The 18,529-nt window shown below is 45.4% G+C and overlaps 1 protein-coding gene across 1 annotated transcript; it reads right to left on the minus strand.

Moving 5' to 3' along the window:
• Positions 1 to 323: 323 nt before the first annotated feature.
• MEFV (MEFV innate immuity regulator, pyrin) lies at positions 324 to 14,194 on the minus strand. Its single transcript, XM_036827569.1, is given in 12 exon segments — positions 324 to 1,954; positions 1,956 to 1,991; positions 1,993 to 2,039; positions 2,187 to 2,219; positions 2,575 to 2,607; positions 2,784 to 2,899; positions 4,544 to 4,566; positions 4,982 to 5,212; positions 8,277 to 8,372; positions 8,807 to 9,186; positions 11,149 to 11,967; positions 13,830 to 14,194. Coding segments are annotated over 12 exon segments (2,559 nt in total). The 5' UTR covers positions 14,107 to 14,194; the 3' UTR covers positions 324 to 1,486.
• Between the last annotated feature and the right edge of the window lie 4,335 nt (positions 14,195 to 18,529).

The following is an 18,529-nucleotide window of genomic DNA, read 5'->3' on the forward strand; positions in this document are numbered from 1 at the left end:
CCATAAACGATTTTTTTTCCCTTACCACCTACTCTAATCTAGCTGAGAAGTCTTGATAGTTTAATGGGTTTTATTACAGATTCACAAAATAATCTCTCAGTTTCCTGAAGTGATAAAGGTATAGCTGTTTTTACTCACTCTTCCAGTTCTCAGGCAAATAGAAACTGCAGACATATACAGGGTTTGGTCAAATATCAAAGCGTAGTGGCTCAAAAGTATTTTTTCCTACTTATAATCAGCAAGTCATTCTAGGCAGAATTCTTCTCTATTCCATAGCTTTATGGTGATTAACTAAAATAAAAACATGGAACTAAACACACAGTAAATGTATAATAAATATTATTATTATATATTATACTCTTATTATAGTCTACTTGTTAATAAGAACAAGAACATTGGATTTCAATCATGACTTTAACTCTACTTCCTGTGAATGATAACAAGCCACTTAACCTCTATTTGGCCACCCTGAAACACTTTACTAGCTCTCCCTGACAGCACAATGAAGTCCAAATTCCTATGCATAGTGCATAAGGCTCTTGACAATATGAGTCTTGAGTTTCCATTCTCATACCACACTGACATACCATCAAAAACCCATCAAGCACTTTAAACTGTAAATCTCATGCTGCTTCATATTGTGACACTTCATATGCCATTCTTCACTTAAAAAGCCTTTTCACCACTCCTTTTCAAAATAATTCTTAGTCATTAAGACTCACTTAAAATACTCTGTGAAATTCTCTCAGAATCCTCTATTCAGTTACTACTTGTAATATGCTCACATATTGTTCCAATATATATTTATATTTTAGTACCTATGTTGCTCTGGGCTTATACATTTACTGTTCAGATCCTTACTACAGTTAAGGTTTTCACTAAAAGGCAGAAATTTTATCTTGCTCTCTCTGTAACCTCAGCAGCTGGTGCTGCTTTTAGCCCAAAATCAGTCCCCAAACACTGGTAGAAAAATAAGTAAAAGAACAAAATGCATTAATTCCAGGTCTCAAAACTCTCATTTGTAAAATTAAAAAGTTATGGTTAATGATCATTTTTGTAAGCTCTATGATGTTATTATTCATAAATAATTTTATTTATAAAAAAAAAAAAAAGGAGGATAGAATGAGGGAACACATCCTTGCCATGGAGTCCTGAGGGAAAACGAGGGTGGGCTCTCTGTCTCAGGAGCATCTTAGGGTGCTAATTCATACAAGGATTTATTAAGCAACAGCTGTGTGCTTCCTTCTCTGAAATCCATGGCATGTCATCAATACATGTATTCTCTTTACCCTTGGTTTACCAATATTTGTTTACCCAGCTTACTTCTGCTTCTGTTCCATAAGCTCCTTGAGCACAGGGCCTATTCTCTTATTGATTATATTCCCCACAGCAGCTGGAACCCAGTAGGTGTTCAATAATGACTGTTGAATGTATGGATTCAAGATACAGGGCAGGAGCCTGAAGAAAGATGCAAAGTGTTGGATATTCAGTGAGGCCCCTGGCCACCCACTGGATGGATATTCAGAGGATCCATGTTCTCTCCATCATGTGTCCTGGGGCTGAAGATAGGTTGAAGGGGCCCAGAGGAAAAGAAGCCAGTGGATGTTGAGATGTGGGATTTGGCTGTCACAGTGTAAAAGGAAATGTCCCCAGTCTTGTAGTTCAGGAAGATGCCCACATGCCTGGGGGGCTCCCTCATCTGGGTGGAGGGAAAGCTGGACGCCTGGCACTCATTTTACTTCATCATCATTTCTACCCAATAACCATTCTCTGGTGAGAGAGCCATATTCTCCTTGCTGCTCGTGGCTGCCTTGCAGACACCCAGGACCCACCCTGTCTTGTCTCCCACCTTCACTTCTCAGTAATGGCAGCTAGAGAGCAAACTCAGAGAGCCCAGGGCAATGATTCAGCTATAGAATCTTTCTGGACTAGCAGGTAGACGGTCCCACTTTTTTTCCAAGTCTCACACTCTTCAAGTCATCAGAGAAGATGAAAGATGAGGTTGGGGTGGGCAGCTTCTGCTTCCAGAATCACATTAACTGCAGAGAGAATTAGAATTCCTAGCTTGAGGTCCATGGGCAACATCCCCACAGGGTTCTCCCCACATCCAAGAAACGTGGACAGGGTCGTTCTTCTGGAATGCACCGGGGGACAGCACAGGGACCCAGCAGGCCAAGTCTACTTGCCTCAGGGTGCCTGACCACCAGTCAGTTCTGGAACTACAGAGAAAAGGAGATGGGAAAAATCCTGAGCATTCCCATTCAGAGGGCTAAATCTACCCTGGTCCCCACAACAAGGAAAGACAGTGACTCCCTCTCCCTGCTCAGGACATGGCTTCCTCTGCTTGGATATAACCCCATTCCTCTCTGGTACACAGGCCTGCCTTGGATACTCTGTGCTCTGGTGAGTTGACAGCCAACGACCCTGGCACAGAGCCTGTGAGGACTTGTCATGACTTTTCTCCCACTTTTGTTACAGGTGTTTTCTCTTTTCTAAATAATTCCCAGAAATCAACAGCACAAGGGAAAATTGCCGTAATCCCTGGCCAACACATACTACCACCACCGGACTCACCGTTGAACATTTCCATTTCTGAACGCAGGGTTTCTAAAAGGAGAAGGAGTTTGAGTTAGTTTCCCGGATAGGGACAGATCTGGGAGGGGCTGAAGGCAGAGTCAGAAAGGCCATGGGGGATGGAGAAGGGACACCAGGGGGCTCCAGGCTACGTGGCTCTCAGGGAGGAGGTGAGCAGGCGCCTCCCATCTTCCCACAAGCCCACCTACCCAAGAAGTGCCTCATGCGCTTCTCCACAAACTGTGATTTCTGGTAGAGCAGGTGGATCTTTTCTTTCACCTCTGGAGGGGTGGCCCACAGCTCAGGGACAGTCACCTTCTTGGCCCTAGAGACAAAAGATCATTGGCCAAAGAGGACTGGAGCATGGGGGTAGCCCAAGGTCTCATGAGCTGGAAGGGAGGTGCAGCCTCCACAGGGCACACCCAGTCCAGCCTTGGCTTCGCAAAGAAAGTTCTCCCTGGGCTTCAAGTTCTAAACACTGGTCCTCAACTCTGGCCATGGATTGGCATCACCTGGAGGAGTTTTAAAAACCACTGATATCAAAATCACAGTGAGTTTTGATAATGGCCATAAAGTGGTACTGATGTTGAAATGCTCAGCCCAGAATTACCTATGTCAAATTAATTACACTTCCCTGAGTCTTTTTCTTTCTATTGAAATAAAAATGATATTAAGTGAGAAAAATAAACACAATGAGATACCACTTCACAGCCATTAGGATGGCTACTATTTAAAAAAAATAAAAAATAACAAGTGTTAGCAAGGATATGGAGAAATTGGAACCCTTGAGCATTGCTGGTGGGAATGTAAAATGGTGTAGACATCATGGGAGATAGTACTCTAGTTCCTCAAAAACCTGAACATAGAATTACTGTATGATACAGCAATTCCACTTCTGGGGATATACCCAAAAGAAGTGAAAGCAGGACTCAAACAAATATAGGTATGCCGATATTCATAGCAGCATCATTCACAGTAGCCAAAAGGTAGAAGCAACCTAGTATCCACTGATGGATGAATAGATAAACAAAATGTATATACACATGATGGAATATTATTCAGCCTTAAAAAGGAATGGAATTTTGGCACATTCTACAACATGAATGAACCTTGAAGACATTATGCTAAGTGAGGTAGGTCAGACACAAAAACACAAATATTGTATGATTCCACTTATATGATGTAGTTAGAGTAGTCAGATTCATATAGACGGAGAGTAGAATGGTGGTTGCCAAGGGTTGGGGGAGGGGAGATTGGGGAGTTGTTTAATGGTAGGGAGTTTCCATTTGGGAAGATGAGAAAATTCTGGGGATGGATCATGGTGATGGTTGCACAACAATGCGAATGTACTTAAAGCCACTGAACTGTACATTTTTAAATGGTTAAAATGGTAAATTTTGTTATGTATATTTTACCACCAAAAAAATACTTTAAAAAATTGATGCCTGGGTTGTACTCCTGAAGATTCAGGTTTAATTTGTCTGCCGGGACCTGGATGTCAGGATTTTGTAAAGCTCCCCCAGGCGATTGGAAGGTCCAGCCTCTTCCCCTCCCTTCCCCTCCCCTTCCCTCCCCTCCTCTTCCCTCCCTTCCCCTGCCTACTGGGCTTAGCAGATCCACTCCTGGAAAGTGCTTCCCTCGCTGTGGCCACAAGCACTCCTGCAGGAACAGTTTTCATAAGGCGAATTGCATGGGACACAGTCTGTTGGGGGGGGTTCTTATGAAGCCACCACCACACAACAGGCCATGTTCATTTGGTCCAGTCTTTGACCCCATGCTCCCCCTCCTGACTGTGCTCCCATTCTTGCTACACAAGTCCAGAAAGGCCTTCACCTTCGGAAGCTGCAGGAGAGGGGAGGACCCAGGGAGGAGCCACAGGCCCCGGGTTGGGATCATCTCCCTCCTAGGTCTGCCTCCCCAAATGCTTCCTGCAGGACACCCAAGGGATCATCAGGGGACCTCTTGGTACCTGTGCAGGGTGACTCCGATGTCCTAGGAGAGAAAAGAGGGAAGTTCTCTATTACCAGTCTCATAGGGGCTGTGCTGACTCCTGGCCTCTCCTCCTGGGCTCCCAGCCCCACAGTGTCAGCAAAAATGGGGCACCTCTCCCCAGTTCTAATATTAATCTGCTGAGGTGGCACCCCTGCTGGGGCCTGCACATAACTGTACCCAAACTCTGCTGATCTCTTCTGGGAGATGTCATGGGATCCCCTAGATACTGGGCCATCCTGGGCTCCTGAGAATTCATTGAAGGGGCCTGGGCATTGTGGGTCACCAAGACCAAATCCCACCCCCGGCCCTAAGGGCCTTACCCACTGGCTTGGGCAGAGCTGATGGCAGTGCTGGGAGCCCATGTCACCCTACTGTGCACAGTGGATGGGGGAAGGCCAGACCCAGCCACACTTACCTTCATAAGCTCCCATTCCGGCTGGCACTGCTTGGCCTCCAGCTCCCCAATCAGCTTGTCGAGAAGGGCGATGTCCCTTGTCACCCGGGTGCCATATGTCTCCCTGACTTGGCCAATGGTCTGGCCCAGCTCCTCCAGACAGGCCACAAAGAGCTGCTCTTGCTGCTCTAAAAACTGGCATAACTGCTCCAACTGGTACTGGATTCTCTGCTTCTGGGTTTCAGCTTGTTTCTGGGGAACAGAAGTCAGGGAGGTGTAGGGGCCTATGCGGTGAGGTAGACGTGTGTGCCCAGGGAACCCGCAGAAGCCCACCTCCTGGAGGTGGGTAAGAGCAGGCTTCCTCAGCCTCTTGGAGGCCTGAATTCCAGAGTAGGAGGCAAAATGGGCTGGAACCTTCCAGAACAGGTTGGCTTTTGGAAAATGTCCTAAAACCTGGTAAAATAGATTGAATTGTGTCCCCTCCAAAATGTATGTGTTATAAGTCCTAACCCCAGTACCTGAGTGTATGATCTTATTTGGAAATAGGGTCATTGAGGATGCAATTAGTTAAGATGAGGTCATGCTGGAGTGGGGTGGGCCACTGGAGTGGGGAAATTTGGACACAGATACACACACATGGAGAATGCCATGTAAAGAGACACAGGGGGAAGGAGACACCTAAAAGCTAAGGAGAGAGGCCTTGGAGCAGCCTTCCCTCACGGCCCTCAGAAGGAAGCAGCTCTGCCAACACCTTGCCTCCAGAACTGTGGGAGGCATACATTTCTGTGGTTTAAGCCGCCCAGTTTATGGTACTTTGTTAGGGCAGCCCCAGAACACTAAGATAACTGGTGTCACCTTCTTCCTTCCTTGAAAGGCAGCGTGAGGATTGCATATGTCTGGAGTCATAAACAGACAAGGTCAGGACCACAAATCTCCAGGAGGGAGAGTTCTCTCCACTCCCCGACAGTCTCAGGCTGCCCTGAAAGGGGTCAGTCAGTCCATCTATTTGAACGCAAGTGAACTTGACTTCCAATACTCTTGCACACTGGCCAACCATGACCTCTTCTGCCGTCCTCTTTCTCATCATCACTAAAAAGCTTCTGTGGACATGTGAAGTGGCTCTAGGGCATCTTTCCTTCCTCCAAGGAGGGAGAGGGCCCTTCAGATCTACTAGGACTGGACAGAAGAAATCTCATTTTTGGCTCAAAAGGACAGGATTAAGTCTTTAGTTCTTTTGAACCAAAAAAGTTTCTTCACCTTTTGTCGTTGTTGTTTTTAATATGGGCACATTCATTTATTAGCTAAACTGATACACAATTAACAAAAAATACTAGTGGATAGAACTCTGGTGTAAATTCCAGAGAGCCCAGGGCCTCACAGGATGCTTCGTGGATGTTTGCCCGGCTCCTGTTCCCCCGCCCACCATAGTCCCTTAGTCGACATTCGAGAGTGGTTCTGATGTTGCTTGGTATTTTCTTGTAATTAAGGAGTGAGTCTATAAACTCGATGTGTGTGGAACCTCACTCCTTCCTCTGTGACATCAGCAACCCTGCTGAATCACGTCCTGGGTTTCCGGTGCAGAAGACTGTTCTCTCAGTCTTTAGAATGCAGCACCACAGACATGCACCTGTGCATCTGGTCTGCACAAGTCACACTTTCTCCAACACTTTCTAAGTCTAGACCATCAACAAAACAATCAATCAAGGCTGGGCTGTGGCATTTGCCATTTCTGTGGTGTTGATATTCCCACCGTGGCCAGTTTCAAGTTTCCAATGTGACGTTCCTAAACATGGAGTCTGGAACACTTCTTGTTGTTGTTGATGGCAGTAACGTGGACTTTTTTTTAAGAGGACAGGTCAGTTGTCTCATTCAATGGCCTATATTCTAAAATTCTATAATTTTGCTCATGATTAAATTCAGGAGAAACATTTGGGGCAAGAATACCATAGACCTAATGCCATGCTCTTTCTAGCATACCCCACTGGGAGGCAAAGACTGTCCAGTTTGCCATCACCATTTTAGTCATACTAGGATTGATGCTTGGTTAAGGAAGCGTCTACCAGATATCGCTACTGTAAATATATATTATTTCCTTTATAATTCCTAAGTAATTTGGGGAGTGGTACTTTGAGAGTGTGTAAATATCCCGTTCTCTAACGATTTTCTCTAAAAATTTTAGTATCTGTTGCTGATCCCTGTCGGTGTCAATTGTATAGTGGAAATTTTCTAATTCAATTATTCTTCTATACTTGTTTTATCTGGCTTTCTGCTATAAAGAAGAGCTTTCCCTACCCCTTCCCTATGATTAAAAATTTTTCTTTTAATTATTGAAAAAAGGAGGAGTAGAAGGCAAAGGCCTGAAAACAGCATCTCCTTTCCACAGAGCCCGTGACACTGTATCTTAAGGGAAGGCTGGACCCTCTTGTCTCCCTGGGTTTCCCTGAGCAGCCCAGGCTCCTGCCTCACCCTCCTTGGGGGGGACACCCCTGACCTCTGCTACATCCACAAGTTCCAAGCCACCTGGGATTATAGGAAAGGGTTTTCATTTTACTGCAACTCAAGAGTTTCCCAAAAGTCAGACCCCTGGACCAATGCCACCCTCCTCCCATTCTGCCCTTTGTTATCTTTGCCTGTTTCCCACTGCAGTGTGGTGGGTCCCTGAAGAAGTTTGGAACTCAGAGTGGGAGACAGGATCCAACCAACAGAAATGCACCAGACAAATCAAGGCTCTGTGGGTAGGCTCCTTCGCATGCAGGGAAAACAGGAGCAACTTAACGCATCCGAGTCTGGACAACAGCTTAACAGGAAGGCCACTAAGTTGTACTTATTGAAATCTGTGGCGTTGCAAAACCACAGTTTTAAAGAAAATGTCTACTTTAAGCATTTGAATTTTAAAAATCAACATGGTTTTTGTAAAGAAAAAAAAGTACAATAGACCACAACAACAATTATAAAAGCAATACAGAGGAGTATTTAAAGTTGAAAAGTCTCTCCTCCCCTTTCCTCAATCCCATTCCTCAGCTACAGCCACTGGCATTCGTTTCTCGAAACCATTTTGTGGTGAGTCTAAGAAAGCATGACAGGGTCCTGGGAGATGCCACTTCTTGCTGGAGGTGGTTTCCCTCGGGACAAGCTCATCCTTTGACACCTGTTATTCCCTGCCCCCCAAGAGCAGGTGATTCTAACTATGTGATCGGCTCTGCTTCCCTGTGAACCAGTACAGGACCTCAGGGACTCCTGCTCACTCTCGGTTCCCTCCCTCCTTCTGCAGGGGTGAATCCAGGCAAAGACTGGCCACAGACCACCCTATCCTTACCAGGGAGTTTGCTGTCTTCTTATCCCCCTGAGATCTCTGCTCCTCTCCAGATTTTCTCAACTCCTTCAGATGCCCCAGCTGCTTCTGAATTTGTTCCTGGAAAAAAAGAGCACTTGTCAAAGCTTGAACTTGGCTCCTGCCATTTTGGTGCCAACTCTAGATGGGAAAACTTGCTTCAGGGAATAAAGCTGAGGATGAGGCAGCCAAGAGCACAGGGAGAGGTACCCAGGAAAGAGGAAGAATGAATCCATCACACCAAAGGGAGCAGAGCCAAGAGGCAGTGAGAAAGATTTCTAATGACCTCTTGTGAGCACCTGGATTCAGCCATACCTGAAGCTAGATTCCCATAGACCTCTGAGCTACATGAACCAGTAAATCCCTCTTTGCTGGCTTGCTTTGTATTGTGTTTGCCATTTACAGCCCAAAGATGCTGGCCAATGCACCAACTCCCAGGGTTTTGGGGGAAATGAAGCAAGCCCCGATGTGTTCAAGTGCCCAGCAGTGAAGGACCCCAAAGCAGGAAGCCCTACCTTGTATTCCAGGGCGGCCTCCTCGATGGGGCGAACCCGGTGGCCTCGGTGCTCCTGACTCAGCCCGCAGATGAGGCAGATGGGTTCCCCGTGGTCCTCGCAGAAGAGCAGCTGGACCTGCTTCATGTGACGCTCACACTGTGGCAGGGACTTGGGGCTCAGGCTGGCCATCTGCAGGCCCTCCTGCCACTCGAGGCTTCCATGGCTCTCCCCCGGGAGCAAGTCCTGGCACCGAGGGCAGCTGGATGAGTGGCCGTGTGAGGCCTCAGGATCCCTAGAAGCAACGGAGCAGCTGCAGGAAACATGCACGCAGCTGCCACCAACCGGGTCTCCTTCCTGGGCATGGCAAAGGGGACACACAGCCTTGTCCTGAGGCCTCCCTGGGGACATAGCAGTGGAAAAATCTCATGAGTGACAAACCCAAGATGTTACCAAGGAATGCTGCAAATCACAGCTTAGCGAGAGTCCGTGCCTGGGATACGTACATTCTCGGTTAGACTGAGGCCTCTCCCTAGCTTGTCCTCCCCCGACTTCCCTCCAGCGAGGTAGCAAAGGAGCCACTGGGACTGAGGGCTAAGGGCTAGATCTCATACCAGTCCTGAGGATTGGAATTCTTGGGCATTTATCCTAAAGAAAGGCCTTTTGCTACAAATTCTATGCCTTCCTCCTGCACGTACACTGATACAGGTGATATAAAGATAGTAAGACATTCTGACTGGTGTTTGCCACTTAACCACCACCTAGACTGCTCATAACTTGTGTAGAGCTCCCAAGGGATGATGACTCGCTCATGGCCAGACCCCCAGCCCCTAGCAGAATCCCTGGCATGTGGTGAGCATTTGGGAAGTGCGTGTTGAATGAAGGAATGAATGGGCCACTGCTCACATCCAGATTCAGGAAGCATGAGGTGAAAGTAAAGAAGGGGACTTTACAAGGCTGAAGGGTATAGCCCACCGTGATGACCTACAGCTGTGACCAGCTCTGCCCCAAGACCATAGCACAGATTCATAAAGCAGAAATGACAGGAGATACAGGAGGAATAGAAACGTACTCAATCCACGAGTCCCCTCCTGCCACCTCCTCTCGCAGGGTTCCAGGAATTCATATCACATCTGCAAGTGAGACTGCGAGCTCCCCAGTGACCGTTTTCCCCTCCTTCCCTTGTGATAGCATTGATTGCTGTCCATATGGCTGTTCCCCGCCCCCCCCCCCCAAAAAAACTACATTTCTTAGCCTCCCTTGCAGTTAGATGTGGTCATGTGACTCCAGACACACCTCACTTCATTGCACTTCACTTTATTGCCCTTCACAGACTTCATTTTTTACAAAATGAAGGTTTGTGGCAACTCTGTGTTGTCAGATGATGGTGAACATTTTTTAGCAATAAAGTTTTTTTTTTTTTGCAATAAAGTATACTTAAGGTAGGTACTTTTTTTTTTTAGACATAATGCTATTGCACACTTAATATAGATGATAGTATAGTATAAACATATGCACCGGGAAACCAGAAAATTCATGTGACTTGCTTTACTGCAGTATTCGCTTTATTGCAGTGGTCTGGAACCAAACCCACGACGTGCCTGTACATTCTGGCCAAGAGGAAGTAAATGTAGGCATGACGAGCGGCATCTAGAAACTTCCGAAAACCTTCCCTAAGTGATACTATTCTCCTTTGTCCCTCCATCCTGCTGCCTGTAATGAGGATGCCACCATCTGAGACCACGACCTTGAGAGCAAACTCCTTAGAGCAGAAAAGCAGCAGGAGCTTGGGTTCCTGACCATGGGGTACCACATTTGTCCTGGACCACCTGTGTGTCATTTATGTGAAAGAGGAACAAATGTCTATCTTGTTTCAGTTATGTTATTTTGGCGTTTCTGTCATTCACAACCCATCACCATCCTAATTTCTGCCTCTTTAGTAAAAGAGACCTAGGACTTTAGCCAACAGCTCCCTCCCTGCTCAGAGAGAGGCGAATAGCAGAATCGCAGTCCCATGACATACTGCCATGAGGTATTGTGAGAAGGTGATATTTGTACCCAGTCTTTCTCAGATGTTCAACCTGGGGTCCATGGAGCCCTTGGGAATTCTAAAGAAGGACTTTAGAGTGTCTAAGAACTAACTAACTGAAATGTTTGCAACATTTTATGAAAATGTGCAGATATGCATTTTTCAGAATTCAGAGCCTACATCAGATTCTCAAAGGGTGGAGGATCTCAAGGGGGACCCAGGGATCCAGTGAAATGAATACAGTGGGGATAAAAGCAGGTTTGCAGGGGGAAACCTGCAAAGGTCGTCATTCCTAAGGATGCCAGGTCTTCTGGATTCTGAGGTCCTTTCTTACCTGAAGATGGAGGGACTTCTGGATTTGAAGGATCATGGAGCACACCACCTACCACCTCCTTCAAGGTCTTAGAGGTCTTTGGAGCCTCAGTTCCACTCTTCTCTGCAGGTACTGTGGACTCTGGATGCTCCCAGATCTTCTTTCCAGCCAATGATACACTGGAAAGTGTATTCCTGAGTGCTCCCCCCTCCAGAGTCATGGCGTGTTCTGGATTCCTGGAGCCTTTCTCTGCAGCCACAGTAGCCCCTGTGTTCAGAGTGGCTGCTGAGCCTGGATTCTCACTTCTCATTTTCTCTTGAAGCAGAAGAGTTTCTGGGTTGAGAGGTTCTGTCTCTCCTGGAGAAATGGTAAATTCAAGACTTTTGGGTCGCTTCTTTCCTGAAGGTAAATATGCTTCAGATATCTTAAATTCTTTCCTTCCCAGGGACCCAGCAAACGACCCACTGGAGAGTCCTTGGAGCCTTCCTGCAGAGCTGGCGTTCCTGCGCAGCCTGACCCCCACATTGCTCCCCTTCTCCCCCTGTGGCTTGCTGGGAAAGGGGCTTCTCTTGGAAGACAGAGTTGTGTTCCTGGCCCCTGGCTTGCCCTGCACATCTAGGCCCTCAGAGCCTTTCTGATCTCTCCGTTGGCCCAGAGGCTTCTTCTGGGGCCCCCTTCCAGCCTCAGGCTGGATGGGTGGTGGGCAGCCAGCCCCATCACCACTTTGTTGCTGCTTGTCACCTTCCAGGCCATCTGGTATCTTCAGACTCTTGGGCTTAATCTCCCCAGAGGAACCAGACATTGCTGAACGGTCTGTGTCACTTTCTTTTACCTGACACCCTGAAAAGACAATGAGATGAAAAGGCATGAAAATGTCCGGTGCTCAGGTTCAAGGTTTGGGGGAAGGGAGAGAAGACAGAATCCCTTTGGAAATTAGAGAAGTTCAGGACATTCTAGACAACAGCAGTCAATTACCATTAAATAAGAACATACTAATTATCTGCTATCTTATTTCTGAAATAGTGCTTTTCAAACTTTTTAGGCAGGAGAGCTTGTTTCCAATATAAGGTCTTACATAGAATTCTTAATATATAAGTGAAAACCCTAGTTTATTGGTATACATTTGTGTGCGATTTACAGATCTACAAAGCTCACTTATCAGTCAATAAAGATCGGAACAAAAAATTGAAATTGGGGTCATGAAGGACAGTTAAAACTTCAGAAACTAATTTATTTTGGGGTTTTTTTCCCCCCTTTGGTTTCATGAAGTGAAGAAAATCCTAACTCAGATAAGTGTAAATGGTAATTTTTTTTAAAAGACAGCTTGCCTGGAAATTTCAGAACAATGTTTAATTAAACAGAAATGACAGGAAGGGCTGAATTCCAAGGTCTCCATAAAAAGGAGTTCAAGCATGAACTGTCACACTGATGGCCTCCAATATTTTAAAATTTGGTTAATGACTCATTTTAATATGAATTTGTTAGTTTTGTAAGTTAAACAATTAATAAAATTTGAATCAAGTATTTGCTAACATTCTAAAGAATCCCTGAAATGTCTTCCTGGGATACAATGTGAAAACCACTACTTTAATAAAGAAATGAAAATAACCTATAATTAGCACCTTAATTTTTGGTTTGAAAAGCCCTTATTAAAATTATAGTTGCTTAAAACACTTTGCTATTGGCTTTCTAGGAAAAATATGTTATGAAAACTGGCTCAAGAACTGGTAAGAAATCCTGAAGAGATGAATAACCCGATTTTAAAATACAAAAAATTAATTTTAAAATTCTACTCATCAAATTACACCAACTCAGATTACAGTTTAGCTTTATCACTCTTTCAAAGAGCAGAGAATTTTTATGTTATGTAAACTCTTCTACCTCATAGAAGCACATGGAAAGCATTCCTAATGTATTCTTAAAGTCTAGAAATAGAAGAAAAATTCAAACATCGAAAAATAGTTTTTTAAACTGATCACCGATTAGCACCCCCCACCCCAAATCTCCAAAAAAAAGTCTTTAAAAGCAGAAATCAAGTAGGCCACAGTCTTTGATCACAATGTAATAAAATCAGAAAGTTACGGCAAAAGAGTAGCAGAAGAAGGATAAGGAAGGAAAAAAGGAAAGAAAGATAAGATGAAGGAAGAAAGGAAGAGGGAGAGAGAGAAGGAAGGAGAGAAAGAAAGACAAAGAGGAAAGGAAGGAAGGAAAAGAAAAGGAAGGAGAAAGTCCTTTTAGAATTTTAAAATATCTTTGTAACATGTGTTAGAGAAAAACTCAAAACTGAAATGAGGTGGATAACAATGAGATTACCCATCAACCCTGTTGACAGGAGTGGTTAGTTTCTTGCTCACCCAAAGATACTCATCTGTAGGTAAGTGTTAATGACAAATGAAGTGAGGAATTCTCTACCAACAGGCATCCAGCTCCTGCCTTTCCTGATCCTGCCCCATAGTCAGAACCTCATACTTCTGGGTTTTTTTTAAAAAAGCCATTGAGCCTTAGCTTTACTCCAGCTTCCAAGACCAGAGAGGGGGGAAAGGACTTGCTTGGCTGAAGTCACCGCGGTTGTTGCAGACCTCGGACTTCTAACCCCCAAGTCAGGACGCACTGGTTCGAACTGGTCCCTCTTGCACCTTCCACCCCACTCTGCAAACAGCCAGCAGTCGCAGTGGGAGAGGAGGGCGCGTGGGGCCGCTTACCTGGGCCGATTGCCCTGTTGAGCTCCTCTGCCAGAAGGTGCTGGTTGATGGCCCTCAGGACCTGCAGGGTCAGCCGCACGGCGTCCTCCTCCCCGTAGTGGGTGACCAGCAGAGTGGCCAGCTTCACTGGCTTGGCTGTCTGGAGTTGGCCCCGGGGAATCCGGGAGTGCTCCTTCTCCAGGCTGGTGTTCTGCAGCTTGAACTTGAACTTCTCGAAGTCATAGGGCACCAGCTCTTCCAGGGAGTACAGCAGATGGTCACTACGGGTCTTGGCCATGGCGTTGACCAGGAGAAGCTGGAGGCAACTGTCTGGCTTCTGAGGGGAGAAACAGCTGTCTGTCCTGGAGCCCAGAGGGAGACGTAAGAAGCAGCTTGTGAAATAACGGAAAAGGCACAGGAAATGCTCTGTGTTTTGGTGGGAACTGAGACTAAGGCTGTGAGTGTGTCATTGTTGGTTTGTGTTCTCTTTCTTACAGATTCAGAGGCTTTTCCAGCTGGGAGGACTCAATGCCTTGTCAGACACGTGGTCGTCAGCACCCCAGCTCTCACTGACTTGGGCTGGACTGCAGAGTGGTGGATAAGTCTTTGAGGAAGGGTCTGGGATTGGATTCCAGATTCTGGATCTTTGGGCAGGAAGTCAGATGCTTCCCTCTCCCCTCCCAGGATACGGGGGTGGGGGTGGGGTGAACAGAGCCCCTGGTCCCATGCTGGAGAGAACCATGATGAAGGTCAGCCCCTCTGGCCAACTGCTCTCCTCCAGACTCTTGGGGTTTTATTGACTCTCTGGAGCCAATGACAGGGGGATGGGGAGCAGCAAATACAGCCCTGCAAGCTCTGCCCCTCCCTGCCCAAGAAGGCAGGTGAGGCCAGAAGGGCACCGCCAGGAGACAAGCCCTGGGTCGCCCCTGTTGACGTAGTTCCAGTTGTCTGGTTCTTCCAGCAACACAAAGGCCTCGAAATGCGACGCCTGGGGCCACCATCCTGATTTATTTGTCCCAGCACTAACTCTGCCGTGGCTTCCTGGGAGCAGACTCCGGAGGGAGGATGTCATGCATGCATGTGTACTGAACACATGTTCTGGACCAGGATGCTGGAGAAACAAGGGTGAAAAAGGCATAGGCGTTCTTAGGGCTTGCAGCCCAGTATGGGGCCCCAGCGGTGGCTCCGAAGCTAATGGAGTTTGTATGGGGGGAGCTGACTGCTTCCTCCGTTAACTGCTGTGTCTTTCTGCTACATTGATTTTTATCCTCAACTTTTTGGTTCAAAATATTTCAAATCCACAGAAAATTTGAGAGCATAGTACAATGAACACTTATATACCCTTTACCTAGGTTCAGCAACCGTTTACATTTCATGTTTAGTGATTCTCTCTCACACATGCACACACTTTTTTGTTTTTTTGAAGCATTTCATAATAAATTGAAAACATATCAGATATCACTTCAAATACCCTAGCTATCCTAAATACTAAGAATGAGGATACAAGGATATTATTTTATTATTTATTTATTTAAATTTTATTTATTTATTTATTTTTGGCTGCCCCCACGCAGCTTGTCAGATCTTATTTCCCGACCAGGAATTGAACCCAGGCCCTCTGCAGTGAAAGTACCGAGTCCTAACCACTGGACCGCCAGGGAATTCCCAAGGATATTATTTTAAATAATCACAGTAGTATTATCACACTCAGGAAATTTAATGTTGTTACAATACTACAAGCTTTCCATAATCAAATTCCCCAATTGTCCTGATAATGTCTTTGACAGCTTTTTTTTTTTGTCCCAATCCAGGATCCAATCAGAGATCCTGCATTGCCTTTAGTTGCCAAATCTCTGTAGTCTCCTTTTATCTAGAACACTTTCACATTCCCCTCACCTTTTAAAATTCTTCCAAGACATTAATGTTTTTGAGGGCTTCTCTGGTGGCGTAGTGGTTAAGAATCCTCCTGCCAACGCAGGGGACACGGGTTCGAGCCCTGGCCCGGGAAAATCCCACATGCCGCGGAGCAACTAAGCCGGTGCGCCCCAACTACTGAGCCTGCGCTCTAGAGCCCTTGAGCCACAACTACTGAAGCCCAGGCGCCTAGAGCCCCGTGCTCCGCAGCAAGAGAAGCCACCGCAATGAGAAGCCCGCGCACTTCGACGAAGAGTAGCCCCCTGCTCGCTGCAACTAGAGAAAGCGCGCACGGCAACGAAGACCCAACGCAGCCAAAAAATAAATTAAATAAATAAATAAATATAAAAAATAAAGTGGGGACAGTGGGTGAGGTCTCAGACCTGGAGGTTTGCTTCGTCAAGCCCTCTTATTTAAAAAAAAAAAAAAAAGACATTACTGTTTTTGAAAAGTCCGTTCCAAGCACAGTGTCCCTCAATGTAGATTTGTGTGATTGTTTCCTCATTATTAGACTGAGGGTCCATCCACGCCTCCTTGAGATGTCTCCATTGTAAAAGGCCATTTTTTTCTTTGTAATTAATATGGAACCTCGGTGTGTGGAAAGGTCTCGCTCCCTCACAATCTTTCACCCCATGGTGTTAGCCTTCATTGATGATCCTTTCCTAAATCAGTTGCTAGAGTGGTGGTTGCAAAATGGTATTTCTATCACTTAGTTGGCATCATTTGCATATCCTGGTTTAAACTTTCTGTCTTCCTCATGAAATGTTTGGCTCACAGATGTTTTGTTGGTAATACAATTACCCTTCAACGATGCTTACTCTGTGCTTTTTTTTTTTTTTTTTTAGCTCTGTGCTTTATATCCATTATTCCCTAAAATCTCTGCAGTATCCCTTCAGTGCAGGATTCATCATCTCCATTTACAGCCGGGCTTAGAGACTTGCCCAGAGCCAGGGTTCAAACTCACTCTATTAACCACTTTGCAGTATTGTCTCCCTGCATGATGATACTTTGTTATTTTACTATTCATCACTAACCGTAGATGTCACCTTTTCAGCGACCAACGAGGCTCAAAATGGGCCATGCTGACCATTCCCTCAGGTCAGTGACATTATTCTGATGCCTGGCTGAACAAACAGCCCCTCTGTATGACCAACCTGGGATCAAGGCTTCCATGAGTTCTCGTTGGTTGAATTTATTTTATTGTCCGATTGGTCCATGGGCTTTATATCTTACAGAGTATTCAGTGTTTGGGGTTTAACAGCTGACAGCATCCAGTTTTCTGGATCCTGGTGAGAAAATAATACCCAAACCCAACAACTTCCCTAAAAAAATGAATGAACCCAAATGCACCTTTATGGTGCAAATGTCAGATGTGTGAAATTCTCAGGTTGGGCCAGAAGGGTTTTAACTGGGGTTTCTCTGGGACCAGGACTTGTACAAGATTCCGGAAGGCAGTCTCCCACTGCTGAGACAGAAATGATGAAATCATGCAATGCCACAAAGCATCCTTCGTGTTCCTGGGATCTCTGACGCCGTCTTGTCTGGCCAGGAAACTCCTCTAAGCTAAGACTAAGGCAGCTACGACAGAATCGGGTAGGAAGTGGGGCTTTCCAGTCTACAGCAGGATATTTTGCAATTTCAGTGACACTTTTTGCAACAGGGGCAATTCTGAAGCAGGGACTTCTTGAAAGGCAGTGTTTTGTTGTCACTGAGGCCTTTCTAGGTCAAGAGAGGTTCACAAAACTTCCATTTTTTTGAGGTTCCAGTGATTTAAAATGAAGAAATGTGAAAATAGGATTATAGTCCTTGGGATGCATTTTAAATGTTTGATTTAACAAGTAAAATGGATTGTTGATGAACTCTTCTTTCTTGTACCTCTGTGACTATACCTCTGTAAACTTCAAAGCAGATTTCAGTCTTGTACCTCTGTGCCTTTATTTGGGGACATGACAAAGCTAAAACCAATGCAACAGCTGCAAAGGGTCCAACTTTTGCTCTCCTCCTAAGTGATGCACAGCTCAGACACCCGGATCTTTTCTCCATTCCTGGTCATCAGGGGTATCACTTTCTACCACATTCATTTTTGTATCATTTTGGGATTTTAAAATCAATATGTATTACTTTTATAATAAAAAAGATAGTTTTAAAAAAGCATTTTATAATTAGCTTAGCTTCAAAGCTGATTTCAGTCCTGTCCCCGCAACCATCATGATAAAGGAGGTTTACTGTATTTGAATATAATACATATCTCTTATTAAGAGAATGGAAAGACCTGTTGAGAAGATCGTGGAAGAGTTCCTGTGTTAACCTGGAACTGAAAATAATGGATCCTACTGTGACCCAAACTCTCCCTCACCCACCAGTATATTGAATTTTAAGGGAGAAATCTGAGACTTTGAGAGGCTAACCATTCAAGTTCAAAGTGAATTTCCAGGCAATGAACTTCCCTCTGAGAAACATACTGTAACTGTGGTCTCTGAGGGTGAACCAAATTCTGGACAACTTCCGACCCCCTGAGCAGAATGGAAAAGCAGGGAGAGGAAGCCAGCTTCCCAAAGTAGGTTGCGGTGGGTGGCTTTGGCCTGTCCCAGGTGATGGAGTAGGGGTGTCAGAATAGGTCTCCAATCGGCTTACCAAATGAGAGCTTTGTTTGCACTATGGTAACCTTCAGCAAGAGGGTTTATAAGTTATAAAGTGCAGTACACATTATTCTGATTGTTAAATCTAGATGGAGAGTAAATGGGTGTTCATTTTACTCTTTAAATTTTCCTATGTATTTAAACTTTTTTTTTTTTTTTTTTTTTTTG

This window comes from Balaenoptera musculus, chromosome 15, assembly GCF_009873245.2.
Source record: "Balaenoptera musculus isolate JJ_BM4_2016_0621 chromosome 15, mBalMus1.pri.v3, whole genome shotgun sequence".
In the NCBI taxonomy this organism is placed as follows: Eukaryota; Metazoa; Chordata; class Mammalia; order Artiodactyla; family Balaenopteridae; genus Balaenoptera; species Balaenoptera musculus.